At 39.4% G+C, this 14,531-nt stretch overlaps 1 protein-coding gene across 1 annotated transcript in view; it reads right to left on the minus strand.

Moving 5' to 3' along the window:
• Positions 1-14,531, minus strand: part of LOC148085773 (cadherin-2-like) — a 68,690-nt gene that overhangs the window by 32,409 nt on the left and 21,750 nt on the right. The window contains exon 3 of the mRNA XM_087783861.1: positions 1,581-1,807. Coding sequence (XP_087639987.1) covers positions 1,581-1,807 — 227 coding nt within the window. The remainder of the gene's footprint in view (positions 1-1,580; positions 1,808-14,531) is intronic.

The raw sequence follows: 14,531 nt of genomic DNA on the forward strand, positions 1-14,531 counted from the left end.
TCATCAATAGGTTTGCTCTACAGTCATCATTTATAAAAAAAAATATTTAAATAATATGTAATACAAATGAAATAATATCCTTTTTTTTATATAACCTTACGTTTTTGCTTGTATTTTTGGTTTATTTTGTTTCCGTTTATTTTCTTTAACTTTGCCACTCTAGCTTAACAGACCCTCTAACAAAGATAGTTCACCCAAAATTCAAATTTCACTCATTTTCTACTCACTAAGAATTTTGGAGTTACAGGCCAAAAGTATTGTCCATATGATGGTAGTGAATGGAACTTACTTTTCTTTTTGTCCACAAAGACAAAAAAAAATCAGAATACATACAAACTGCTGGTCTTGTATTGAAGCCCTGACATGAATAATTGTTCAGAAAAACTTTAATAAATTGATATTTTTAGCTTGGTTGTAGCAGAAGATCTTTGCCTTACGGGTAAATACTCTTTGCTGTTGAAGTATGCATAAGAGATATCGATGGAGGTATTTGGATGGTTTTTGGCACGCCTTTTCTTTACTATGAAACACTTCTTCCACTTCTTAGTCGAAATGATTGAGTAGAAAATGAGTGACATTTGAATTCTGGTTGAACTATCACTTCAACATGAAAACATATAAAAAGGAAAATTCAACTATTATACAACTTCACAGACCTTGCCCTCAACCGTTTTCACAGTCAATGTCACAATGGTTTCTCTGAGGTGTAAATGCGCCTCCTGAACATCTGACTTCTCACTGTGACAGCAATCCTGGTCCATTCACAGTTGAAGGACACTTCTGCCAAAAGAACCATCACCTTCTGCCTGAGCTGCCATTGCCCTATGAAGGATGGTTGACGGTGTCTTTCACTCTGGCTGATTCCTTCCTCCGGCGCCGACATATGCCAGCTGGCAATATCTCAGCAGTGTTTGGAAGGAGAGCCAATCAAAGCCGGCGTCTTGTCTAAATAAGAGCAGAGGGCCTTATTATTGCTCACAAACTAACTCACAGATGGCTTTTTGACTTGCTTTGTCTCTGCAATCAGTGCTTAGCAGAGCACGCTGGGCGGCAAGAGCCCAGATTTTATGTCTGCACATAGTTCATCCAGCATTAGCGAGCGCCTCGGGGGGAAATAGCGGCCCATCATGCTCAGACTGTTTGATGAGTCTCCACTCCTGGCCGATGCAGGTATGTAATTACAACTGGAAATGTTAATGGTCTCAGGATTCAGATAGTTCATCGGGCGGCTCCATGGAAACACACGGCACACGTACTCTTCAATAACCCGAGTCGCGGCGGAGCCAAGTCTCGGCTCGTTTCACTTTCAGAGCCAGGAAAGCTGGAGGGACTGAGGGTTGTGATTTGTGCAACGATTAAATTGTAACAATGCACTTAAATGTCTTGGAAATGTCGCTTCAGTTAAGGGCTTTTCACTTGAATGGCAGAAAAAGGCTTCACGGATTCCAGATCAACAAAAGCATGATTGCCATCATCGTCCCGTTTGTCAGCAACTCAACGGCTTCTTAATGTGACCTCTGTCAGTTCAGTTTTTCTCTTATCAATCAGTGGGTTTTTTTACACTCCAGCAGAAAACATACCTCATCTGGTGCAGCTCTGTCGTCTGGTCGATGGACCAGCATATGGACTTTGGTTTTCCACAAGTATTTTGTCTGCTGGTCTTTGGCGTAGACCACCACCACTCGGTCTTTTCCTGACAGTTTGAGGCGACGGAGGGCGAAGAGCACGCCGTCCTGTTTCAGGTTGAAGTCGTTGACGTCTGCCGTCTTCAGCCATACCTTCCCTGAGCCACATTCCAGGAAACTCACTGCAGAGAGAGACACACAGGGTTATTGTACAAAATGTCAACTCACAGCGAAATGATTCGTTAGAAGATCGGATATATAATGTATTGATCTGAGAATATGAGAATGTTCTAGATGTTCCAACCTCTGGATCACAAATCGATGAAAGCTATGGTTAGGGCTGGTTATCCATTGAGAATTACAGATACCAGTACTGATACTGATACCTTCTCTTCCTGAACAATAAAAGTTTTATAGATCAATTCTAACCAAAGGACAACGACATTACAAATGGTTCAAATCTTCCGTTTCATTTTCATTTTGGTAAATGTCAACTACCAGCCGCTTTCTCACAGAGATGAAGAATCGAAAATTATTTCCAGTGAAAAAGAATATTTGCTAACAACTTGTGAATCAAACTGATGTTCACCGTCTTTGTCAATTACAATGTGTGGATTTTTAGGAGAACTGTTTAGTCATAACAACAGAGCATAAAGACAGAGCATGTTTTGATACTGTTTACTACACCAAAAAAAAGTTTGATACTCAGCCCTAGCAACGGTTGCACAATTGTTTGAATAAGTAAACGGGTATCTTAGTGTGAAGTGCTTTGAGTAGAGTCAGTTAGAGTTAAGCGGCTGCGATTCAATCTAATAGTCAGCCACTAGGGGGCGACCACATGGTTTATACTTCATATAATTGCCGAAAATAACAAACAACAAGTAGCGGTATGGTTTCAATAGATCATTGGAAATTACATTTTTGAAGATTTTAGTTTAGCATTAGTCATCATCTAGTGTAATTTAGAAATGTAATGGTTTATATGTAGTTTTGTTGAAATGTTTTGAGCTGATCGATAACCAAATGAGACGCGGCGATGAACCTCTCGCGCTCGTGCTCGCACATTGATGATGCAAATATATTCTTCCGAGCTGATAGAAACACACCTTTGCAATTCAGTTTATTTTGGGTGGCGACTGAAGCCTGGATTGAAAAACAGAGTTGATGAAGGGATGGAAATAGAAGGTGTGAGATGAAGACTGACAGGAAGAGAGTGATATCTGAGAGTGAAACGGCAACATCGTGAGGTTTGAAGAGCAGCTGCGATTCCTGGGTGTGTGTCGGCGAGTGGGCGGATGCACGCGTGTTTAGTGAAAAACACAATTTACATACTTTGACTTACATTTGTGTGTAATGCAAACGACATATCCATCTTGACGCGAGAGAGACAAAGAGCAGATTCTCTGCCAAAATACGAGTCGAATTTCCACGTTTGTTTTGGAATCCATTTGTTACAGGACATGGCAGTGTTGGCTGAAATAAGTGTGTCTTGTGGTTTCCATTTATGTCTTGGTGTGGATCCAAAATTCTTTTAGACGGGAGTTGTAAACGGAGGAGAATATAATACTGCATCTAAGTGAGATGTGATTTAAATGAAGATGTAAGCGTCAGGGACCATCACTGCTGACACTTGTAAAATATCAGAATTCAACTTATGAAGGCGTACAGTTACGTTCGCTCCATGACCAGGCAGTGAAAGCTTAAGTGCGGAACATTACTTTTTACGACCATTTCACGGAGGCAGCACAGCTTCTTCACAGAAAAAAAATAAACTGGAATCCAACATGTCATGGGACTTTTCCCTCTTCTGAAAAAGATAAAAGTTTCAAGCTTGATATTGTCACACAGACACCACCTGTGCATTCAGCACAAGCACCACTATTCGGTCCAACTGGAAAACATTTCTTCCTGATTTGCGACATGTTTTATTCAGACTCGTATGCAAGCAACAGACATATGTCGACTGTTATGTGGGCGTCGTACTGATCCTAATGGACTCCTCATATGATAGCCAAGCATGTCTATATAGGTAAATAACCAGGTCACCGTGGTCATCTATGGAAGAACAAGGTTTAGATGGATTGCTATTAAAAGCCTGTTTCTTTGGGCTGGCACCATCATGTCGTACCGTCTCTTCCAGTGCCATTAATATCTTAAGCAAACCCTGGTCTTAGCAGGAGTAGCACCCACGCACAATCCCCTCCTGGCCCCCTTCCAGCTCCTGCCGGCATGGTGTAAATGTTCATATATTATCAATGTTCATGTTCGGAATAACTGCTGTGTGATGTGAGAGCTGTCTGCTTTAACACCCCGCCCGCCCCCCCCCTTTCCCTCAGCACTAGGGGGGAACTGGGGCAGAACATTGCAGAGTGTGAGGCTTTTAGATTCAGTTGCCGGGCAGCTGGAGGTGGATCCCGATCCATCAGTTCAAAGAGCAAAATCAAAAACAGCACCGCACTTCAATACCAACAACAGCAAACACGATCATGATGTGTGTGAGCTGATCTGAGATCTCACAAGTATTTCAATAATATACCCAGAATTCCAGCTGCTTTCGTAAAATTGTAAGGGGGCGGAAAAGGGGGTGAAAAAAAGCAGCAAATGAAAATTAAAACCAGTCAAATTTTGAACTTAAACCATTCCTTAATAAGGGAGATTTCTTGAATTTCAGCTCCTTTTATGAATTGTTAGGGCCATAATCCTCTTACAATCACTCTGTTCTCTCCATCCTCTCATCACAGTTATCCGTTTTAGGCTCTTTTGTTTTTAATAATAATTGTTTGACATTTTTATTAAAGTAATTTCCTTATTAAAACAAAGTCACTGTTTCAGAAGTTACCTAACCAAGAATAAAAACACACAACACATTAATGTTGAATGAATTCAGAATTATACTGTTAGAGAAGTTTGGTTCTGTATCCAAGGACATGCTTTTGATTACTTTTTTTCTGTTTACTTCTACATTAGTGTTTTTAAAGACAGTGTGTTCACTTACCACAGCAGTCAAATGTTGTAAAAAGTGAGACAGCAGTATAATTCTGATACTAAGCCCAGGAACAATGAAAATGAGTCGATAACCTTCTGTAGAATAATAATTCACCAACTCTCTGCTCTATTCAAAAAGCTTCTTTTTTTTATATTCTCTTCATTTGGTCAAATTATATCTATAATCGCTGACTGACATTTACTGGGATCGATATATTTGAAAATGAATAAATACATAAAGTGTCAAGCATGCCTGTTTATGAAGCCTTTCTGGTTATTATGAGCTCCCTCCCCAACACGTTTATTGATCACATCCCTGTGTGGTATTGATCATTATTGCCCTTTTCGGGGAGGGACCATTCAGAGACGCTTTCTTGAGAAATGTCCTTCTGTCACTGCTGAGCACTTCCCCCCCGACTGGGTTCATACACTTAATTACACTCATTTATCTCGCAGCAATTCTTGCAGCTCGTCTCTCCCTTGTTCTATAACTCACCGAGGCTGGAGATTTGATCGCAGCCTCTTGCAGCCCTCGACCATTATTCTGGAGCGAAGATGAGAAAGTGGACGCCGACCCATAAAAACGGCCAATGACTTGAACTTAATTTCTTTGTAGGAGGGGCTGCATTTTCTAGTCGAGATTCAACCCTGACGGCAGCATCTGTAACACTCGCTGGGTGATGGGAGGTAGGTGGGCTGTGGCAATTTGTGAAACTATTATGCAGCTTTTGTAATAAATATTCACAAGTGCAAATACTCAAATTCAGCCCCAAATGACTCAATTACAATAATAAATAAACAAACTATGCTAAATTAATTTAAATTTACCAATAGAAGTTGATAAATATTGGTTAATAACAACACTAAAACGCTTTCTCTGCATCCGACCGACACCCAAGGGGGAAAATAAGATAAGACAGAAAAAAATGTAGTAAAAATCGACTGAATGAACTAATTAAGAACATATTTGGCTTGAATGGGAACAAATATTCTTGAGTCAATAAGGTGATGAGACTAATAATTTGTAATAAAATTACCCCCATCCTTCTGTTTGCTTACATTCTCTATGCACTAGCTTGGGTAATGAGACTATCTTGAACGTTTATATCACAACTGCAGTTTCCATTTTTCACATTTGAAAGCACTGCTTTGCTCGACAAGAAATATCATCCATCATGCAGATTAATGGAATAAATGAATAAAAAAAAGGACCATTTAAACATCCCGACTGTGACAGTACTTGCACATGCACTCGCTCAGGCTTAATTAAAAGGCACACGTTTGCATAAATAAATAAAAAAGTAATACGCTCAACACACACACACACACAAGCAACCATATGCTAACGGAGGTCAACAATGGGAACTTAACAGGATTAAAGCTGTACTGGATTTTTTTCCTTCCCGTTAAATACTCAAACACTTCTGAACTTGTGGCATTTTCACCGACTGGCGCGTGTGTGTTTGTGTCCCTGGGGAACAGCTGGGTGTGAGAAGATAAACAGAGTCTTGAAGTGACGCCAGAGGCACGATTCTGTCGTCGCTCTGTCAGTCCAGCCCTGAACACAGACTCCACACCGAATCATAGTCCCTGAATTTAAAGTAAGTCAAGGAGCTGTTGACATTGAAGAAGTCATCAAACATAGAAACTATAAATCAAACGGATCAGATTGTTTATTTAATAGATTTACTGGATCTAATTGTGTTGCATGTGGTTGATTGATCATTTTTATACGCAATTGAATATCAACTTGAATTACATTTGAATTTGGATGTTAAATATAAGTCATAACAGGCCTTGGTAAACATTGTGTTTTATGGCCGAGAACGTTTTCAAATATTATCATTTTCAAACACTTGAATAATGTCAAACAAAAGCTAAAAATAAATGGTTAAGGAAGCAGTAATTCCCAACTGTCTTTGTTGTAGATAAAACCACAGATTGAGGAATTGGCCGCACAATCTCGCTGGACTATATTTCGCTGGCGTCTTATCTTCTTTCCACAAACAAAAAGGGACAAGATCTAAAAACACCATCTATTTCCCTCATTTTCACATTAAAGCCTCGCAAACAATCCTTTCCTCTCGAGTGGAATTTGCAGTCTTTTAACACCACCCTGCTATTTCCCTGGCAACTGCCCCAGTTTTCCCTTAGCAACCACCCCAGTTTTCCTAGTAACCACCCCCGCTCAGTGTGGCTAGCCAGTGTGGGTTTCTCCGTCCACACACCACAGTGTGTAGCGTGCAGAATCGATCAGCTCCGGAGCTGAAAGAGCAATATGTTGGTGATAAACACTGACAGAGGCGTTTTTGCATGGAGCTGGTGGTCAGTCGCACGGCCGCATTACACACCCCGTCAGGTTATTATCATGTAAAGAGACACAGGGATGATGGATGACAAACGGGCAATAGAATCCTGCTTTCAGCCAGAGGCGGAGAAGCTCAGCACCGACATCACCTGCTGTTCGCTGGTCGATCCATTTACCGACCCTCTGTGTTTTCAGACTCAACAGCTGGTCATCTTTATTCGCTTTAATGTGAGCTGAAGAGCACCGTCTACATCCAAACACAGATGGATGCAGCTCAGCTATCGGGCTGCATGTTTTCATACATTTTTAATCGTCGAGATACGCTCGCTACAGTCATTTGTGATTGTTAAATGAACATGGCTGTTGGCCTCTTCCTGGAAACACCTGAAAGCAAAATATATATTTGTATTTCATACATGTGGTTTGTAATGTATGCAGAGAATAGAACCACTAATGTAAAGTACAAACTCTGAGGTGAGAGATTTTGCTTCACTTTGAAAAGTCTAAAACTTTTACAAAACACCAAATACATTGATCTATTAGCTCAAACCTTTGTCCAGGTCAGACCATGAAAACATGATTTAAAGTTTGCTTTTGTTGTGTATTTTGTATATTATTTACATTAAGGCAAGTCAGTCCATTTACCAGACGCACACACTATATCCAATACATGTCCAAAAATATAATAAAAATGTATATTTTCTCACATTTTAACAAAATTAAAGACTACGCTTTGTCTGAGTATCAATGTCAGTACGATTTTGGGGTCAACCAACCCCGTGATGAAGCAATCCCACCCAAGGCTTGTCGGCTGAGTCAGCGCAGAGTCATGAAAGTGTTTGTAAACAAGTCAACCACCAGGTTCATATATAAAGCTCTCCGGATTATAAGGCGCACTGTCGTTTTTTTTAGAAAATTAAAGGCTTTTAAGTGCACCTCATAGTGCGGAAAATACGGTAATTCCTAATCCCAAATCAAAGTTCTCTATAGGGTATGTTGGGCTGATATGGAATGAACTATAATACACGTTTTATTTCTTGTATTATTGATTACTTGTAGCGCTATAAGTAGCTATAGATTTGAACTATAGACTAAATGTTGTCTTTATATACATTAATTGGTGATTTCTCCTTAAGATAAAATGAACTGGCAATTGATCCAAATGAATGTCACTTGTACTGTTTATTAATTCCTTTCATCAGCGTATATTAACAGCAGTCTCCCATCAATTTGAACGCAGAAAGGGATGGTTTCTGTGACAACATGCAGTACATGTAAAAGCTTTTAGCCTCATTCATATCAGATGCAGTGTCACCCCCTTCTCCTCCACGCTTTTATTGCATCCCACCACTTCCACTTGTTTTGCATGATGTTTTACGGAGAGAGCCTCACTGCGTCATATTGTGGTGCATCAGCATCATTTAACCATCTCACACAGAACCGCTGACTTGCTCCGGGAAATAAATCTGCTCTATGAATGTGATATAAATCTGCTTTACGCATATTCCCAGCCCTGGGGGGTGAGGGGTGGGGGGGGGTTTGCAGGTCGGCGGGAGGAGAATGCGTGGGTCGGGGAAGGATCCTTCTTAAACTGAGCACCCATCTGTTATTCCTACAGTCCGGGGCAGACGATCAATATCAGCAGCACGATCTGCTCCAGCTGCTGATAGGCTCGCTGGAGCCTCGTGGCTAAATGAGATTTACTTCATTATACAGTACTGCATCATTTAATTGTAACTCTGCCAGGACGGCTGGAGCCACAAAGCAGTCCTCGGAGAAATCTAAGTGGCCGGAAGCCCCTGTGGTCGCAGACGAGAGTTAAGATTTTGGTTGTAATAGAGTTCTTGGACTACGCGTCAATTTGTGGCGATCGAGCGTTGGTTGACGGTGCAAATATGTACAGAAGAGCTGGAGCGAAAGTATGCTCCCCCCGTGGCCACGTAAGGAACTGTAGGGGGCTGGTGAGAGCTTTAGGAAGGTTGGGATGTTAGCGTCTGCTTTCATGACTTGGCGAGTGCGACGGCTGTGGCATCCTAAATTCGACAGAGCAACCAGTGGTGGAGCCTCCGGCAGGGCTTCTTGCATTTTGTGACTCTGTCTTATCGTGAGATGCTTCTGATAAAAGTGCCAGCGCTGAAACACAACGTCAAGTCACATATCAAGCCATCTCCAGTGAGCTTTTACCCTTATTTTCAAGTTATGTAGCAACTTACGGATATTTTATTTTGTGGAAACTAAATCCTCATTAATCAGATTAAAAAAAAAAAACATTTGAAATAGTGACCTAGAGTAGATATTGATGCTGTCACAAATCATCTATAAGTTGAATTGATTTTCTTTCATTTTCCCACTTATCCGTTAATGGGGTCACGGGAGGCGGGTGCATATCCCAGCTACTTTGGGCGAGACGCAGAGAGGCGATGTATCATAGTGGCACCAGTTCTGTTAATAAATAATAATCACGAAGAAAAAGGTTGGTGCTGGTTTCTCTAACGAAAATATTTATTGAAAATAAAAGAAAAAAAAAGAGACATTTAACATTTATTTTGAAGTAGTCGTAATATATTTGTGATTCAAACACCTACTCTATCTCTTATGTATGTGTATCACGCACAAGAATTAAGCCCCAAATGAATACTGGAAGAACCCTTAAGAAAAAAGTTTCAATTTAGTAAATTGCTTGTATTTTTGAAAACGTACAGTACAGTACCTTTTCCAACAATAACCAAAAGCATAAAGTATACCAAATTCTAGTTGCAGGGATACAGAGGAGAAAGACAAGGTACAAAAGTATCTCTCATCACCAACTTGAGCTCATAGTGGGTATTAACATTGTTTTGTTTCTTAAAGATAAACAGTTGACTGACACACAAAAAATACATTTATACAAAATAAAAGTTTTCGACAAGAACACGGAATGTTTTCCTGCTCAGGAGAACTTGAACAAAGCCTTGCCCGTCAGAGGAATGTAGCATTAAAGCCTTTTTTTGAAAAAGGACTCCGATTCAACATCAGACGATCTTTTCTTCCACCTCTCAAAATCCACAATCTATTAAAACCGAGCAAACAAGTGAGTGGGGTGTTGTTGGAGGGAGAAAAAAGGCAGGACACGGGAGAGCAGCCGGCAGTAAAAAGGCCGGAAATGAAAGCCGAGTGAAAAAAGGCAGAAACACACAGAGACGGCCACAAGAGGATCCGACGTGACAGAGAAGATCTCCACTTTTAGATCTTTACTCCTGCAAACATGAGAATACTAGCAATTATCACCTCATGCAGCCGTCCGTGCACGCAAACACACACCTAGCACGCTTTACTATTGAGCAAAGCAGTCGGCCTGGCGTCTCCAGCACAGAGCCTGGATGTTAATGAAGCCTCCCGTCGGTGTTAATGAAGCCATTCACACTCGCTCCGGCCTGAATCCTACAACCCTCCTCCCGAATCTTACAAAGCCAGAGATGAAGAGCAGCAGTATGTCAACTTAAAAGAGAGATTGAGAGCGAAAATTCCTTCAGCATGTAGGGGTTTCATGTCGTTTCTAAACCTTAAACCTCACTTACACCAAAAGTGGTTCTCTTTTAATAATATTTTTGGCAAAAATATAGCAGTTTTTGGTCTGTTGTCGATATTATTGACTTTCAAATAAGTATTGATACTAAATATAATGAATCCAAATATAATACTAATATTAAAAAAAAGTGTTGATACCAACAACAAAAGCATAGCCAAGAAAGGTAAAGCTAATTTCAAGTTAGGTAAAGTTAGTTTAGTTTTTATTTATTTAGATGTGCACAACCTACAATCTCAAAGCAGCACTCTAATTGTTACAAATATATGTTTTGCATTAAATTACACCAGAATATACTGCCTTGTTATCATAGTTGCAGTTTCATTCAAGTGTTTTTATTATTAAGATTTGTCGAGGTTCTGGTAATTGTTATATGTTGTAACTGAGGTTATTTTTCAAATTAAAAATGCTAGTATTATGACAAAACATTTATTTATTGCACTAATACAAGTGCATTTTTAAAACTTTATTGACACTACACAGCTACAGATGGGATGTTTGTGAAGGTCAAGCCCCAGACAAGTTAGAAAAAATAACAAATGCGTCACTTTTTTCTGAAAAGGTCAAACCTATTGAGTCAATTGGTCAAATTCATTGGATCCTCCCGTCAGTTGAAAATGATGGCTGGATTATACTCATACTATGTTGTCAGGTAATGAGGCAAAGATTTGTTGGTGCACAGGTGAAGTATGTTTTGAACTGAAGGCAATTTAACGTCTTTATTTTGAAAATTCTTTGGACTCGTTTTTCCTGCCTGAACTTTTTGATCAACATTGACGACTCGATGTGTCACAGATGAAGTAGAAACCAATCCTATGTTATTCGAGTACGTATACGAGTTTGAATTTAATGTTGTGATTTCAATCTGGAATATCTAACTATTGTGTAACCTAAAAAAAAAACAGATAGTTCCAAACATTTAATGGCATTTTATGTTTTGTAAATCTTTTTTTTTTGTTTTTATTGTTCCATGTCATAATCCTTAATCCATGATAATCCATCCTAAAAAAGAAAAAAATCACTTTCATTTCTTTCATTTGTGCGTCACATGCGCCAATCTTTAATCTTAAGAAAAAAGTAACTGAATCCTGAGTCATTATTATAGAAAGTGTTTCCCGACTCATCCCTGTGAAATAATGCCTTGATCTGGTTTATGGTATGTTGTGGATGTAAGCACGGCTTAAGTCCTGAGCTCAGGCCGATTTATTTTCTAAATGTAGGTTAGTGTGACACACTCTCCTTACTTATAAGTGCAGTACAACTGCACAGAGCAGATGGAACAAAGTAGATAACAACCACAGACACACAAAACTACATTTTAATAATTTTTTTATCCACTGTCTGGATCTGAGGAGAATCAGATATGCAGGGATTCAACAGAGAGGAATGCTGGGATAAAGGACAGTCAGAGCAGACTGGGTCTGTAGTAGAGAAGCAGAACTCAATTAACTGAAGGCAGAACATTTTGAGTCGAAGGCACAAACAAGTATTTTCCAGACAGTTAATTGTGACGCACGCTGTAAAGTTTGTCTGGCAGAAAAATGTTACATCTAAAAATTTAAAAAAAGGGTGAACTCAGTCACCCCAGCGGTGACTTACAGCGATACACTTTTCTCCGATATGATTTGTTACGACGTTTGAGCGATTTTAGGGGACACTGCATTTTAGTGATATGATTGTTATCTTTCGGTTGAATTAATAAAACTGAAAGCCAAAATACGTCTGAACATCAGCTTTAAAAGCTGCTGGCGTCGACTGTATCCTCTCGTCCACAGTCATCGTCGGGATCTCGCAGGACTTCATTGTTCTTTAAGCTACGGAGGATATAATGACATTTGCCTTCTAACAGCTGTGACTATTTTCATTTTAAATAAAAAAATAAAAAAATCGAATTATTTTACTTTCAAGATGTTGAAATAAAAATAAATAATAGGTAAATAATAAAGTTTTTATGGAAAAAAAACATTTAAAAAGAACTACGATAAAATGAATTTGATTTAAAAGAGCAAAATATTTAAATAAAATAAATACACTTTGCAAAAATATAAAATCTAAAATATTGATACAGTCATGTCAAAAAAATAAAAAAATAAAAAAAACTTTTTCAAACACCCCTTCTCAGAGTAGATTGACTGCTTCTCTAAATATATTGACATGGATTTTACCCATCAAGAAAATACCAAACCAGCATTCCAATAGCAGCAGTGACAAAAATGACAGATGAAAACTGCAAATAACAAATTTAATTTAGAATTAAAAATACGTTTATAAAAATGTAAGGCGAAATAAACATCATTTACATTTCCCAATCAATAGTATCCTCTCTGAATTATGGCAGCACTACTCTTTGGAACCGTAATAGATGCCTGTAATTATCCACTTTTCTGTTTGCGTTCATATATTCCCTCCATCTGCACTTCAAATATAGATCGTGGCCGACGCTAATTAAGTGGTCATTTAAAACTGTGCTCTCACACTTCTTTTTTTTTAAATCCTCTGATCACGCTTTTATTGGAGTTTCTCTCCGTATATATAGAAGAGAGGCTTTACAGTAATGACATGTCTGACGCTCGTGCCTTCCTACTGAAATCTCAAGGCTGAGATTCCATAGATGCAGTTCGTCTGAGCAGACAACACACACACACACACACAAACACACACACAGCTAATCCAAGCAGCACAGCCGTCTGCTCGTGCCGATTGATCACGCCCGCACACACACACACACACACACACACACACACACAAACTGTCCCAGCCATACAGCTGCACACACTGGTACACTGACTCTTAAAAAAAAATACACCATCCCAAAAGAAAGCCAACACCCGTAAACACAATATTACCCATATTACTCTTAACATGAGTCCACGCCCGCTCCCTCTCGCTGGATATTGCAGCACACTTGTTCTCCAGCAATACGACGGGATGGTGAAGGAGAATAGAAGTTATTGATTTTTTGCCTCTTGACGGGTGGATGAGTAAATTACGACGACGACAGGATGTACCACTCCTGGAAAGATTGATGTGCGGACGTCTCGCTCGCTCATTAGGGTTGATTTAGTGGACGCGATATACGGCGCGTTGATAATAACAATGTTTGGTCATAAATTGGCTTGATACACTGCATTTCATTAAAACAGCATTGATCGTATTCTTGCAGTACAAGACTGGAGATTAACTTCTACAGACTCTACAGTATTATAGAATTTCAGGTCATTGTTCGTCAAATAATGCAACTTTTCTCAAGATACTTTTCCAACTATTGTACCAACACAAGCACCTGCAATCACAGATCGATTTACCATTTATTCCATTAATTTTTGCATTTTATTGATTAAGCTTTTTTTTTTTTTCCACAGTTTTCCCCCACAGTCCGCGTTTTTATTTTCAATTTTACTTTCAACAAAGATAACTTTACACATTTGGGTTATGGAATTGGTTTAGTAATTGATTTTTTCCCTGTACTGCCGCCTTCTTCTTTTTCCGTTCTTTCTGCATAAGTATGCAATAAACCCTCGTGTTGCCCGTGGGTCAAGGTGAACGACCCTCCTGGCTGCCAGAAATACATATGCAGTGGCGGAGAGTACAGGTACAACTCTGCATGATCCGTCTTGAGCCCGATGCAAAGCAACCGGGGTGTATGCGGAAAATGAAGGGCGATGGGACGTTTTAAAAGACAAACTGTGCCTTTATAATTATTGGTTCAACGACTTCATGAATTTGACCAAAAAGGGTATGAAGAAAAATCTAAGCAAGAACTCTATCATTTAGTTTGTGTTTTACTTTATGTATTTTTTTGTATTTTTGGACACTTTGGAGTTTATATCATTCCTCAGGTGGATAAGTCCAAATATCCTGATGAAGCATCCATGGTGCATCATGGACTCTCCTATAGAGCAGGTTGAGGAGGTCAATAATTTAGTAGAGACTCAAAGATTGCTACTCCACATTTGGAATAGGCAGTTGAGGCGTCTCAGGCACCTTTTTAGGATGTCTTTCCTCTGGTGTTCTATACGGGGTGGGCAATAATAATTCTTCAAGGGCC

This window comes from Callionymus lyra, chromosome 2 (genome assembly GCF_982586985.1).
Source record: "Callionymus lyra chromosome 2, fCalLyr1.hap1.1, whole genome shotgun sequence".
NCBI lineage: Eukaryota > Metazoa > Chordata > Actinopteri > Syngnathiformes > Callionymidae > Callionymus > Callionymus lyra.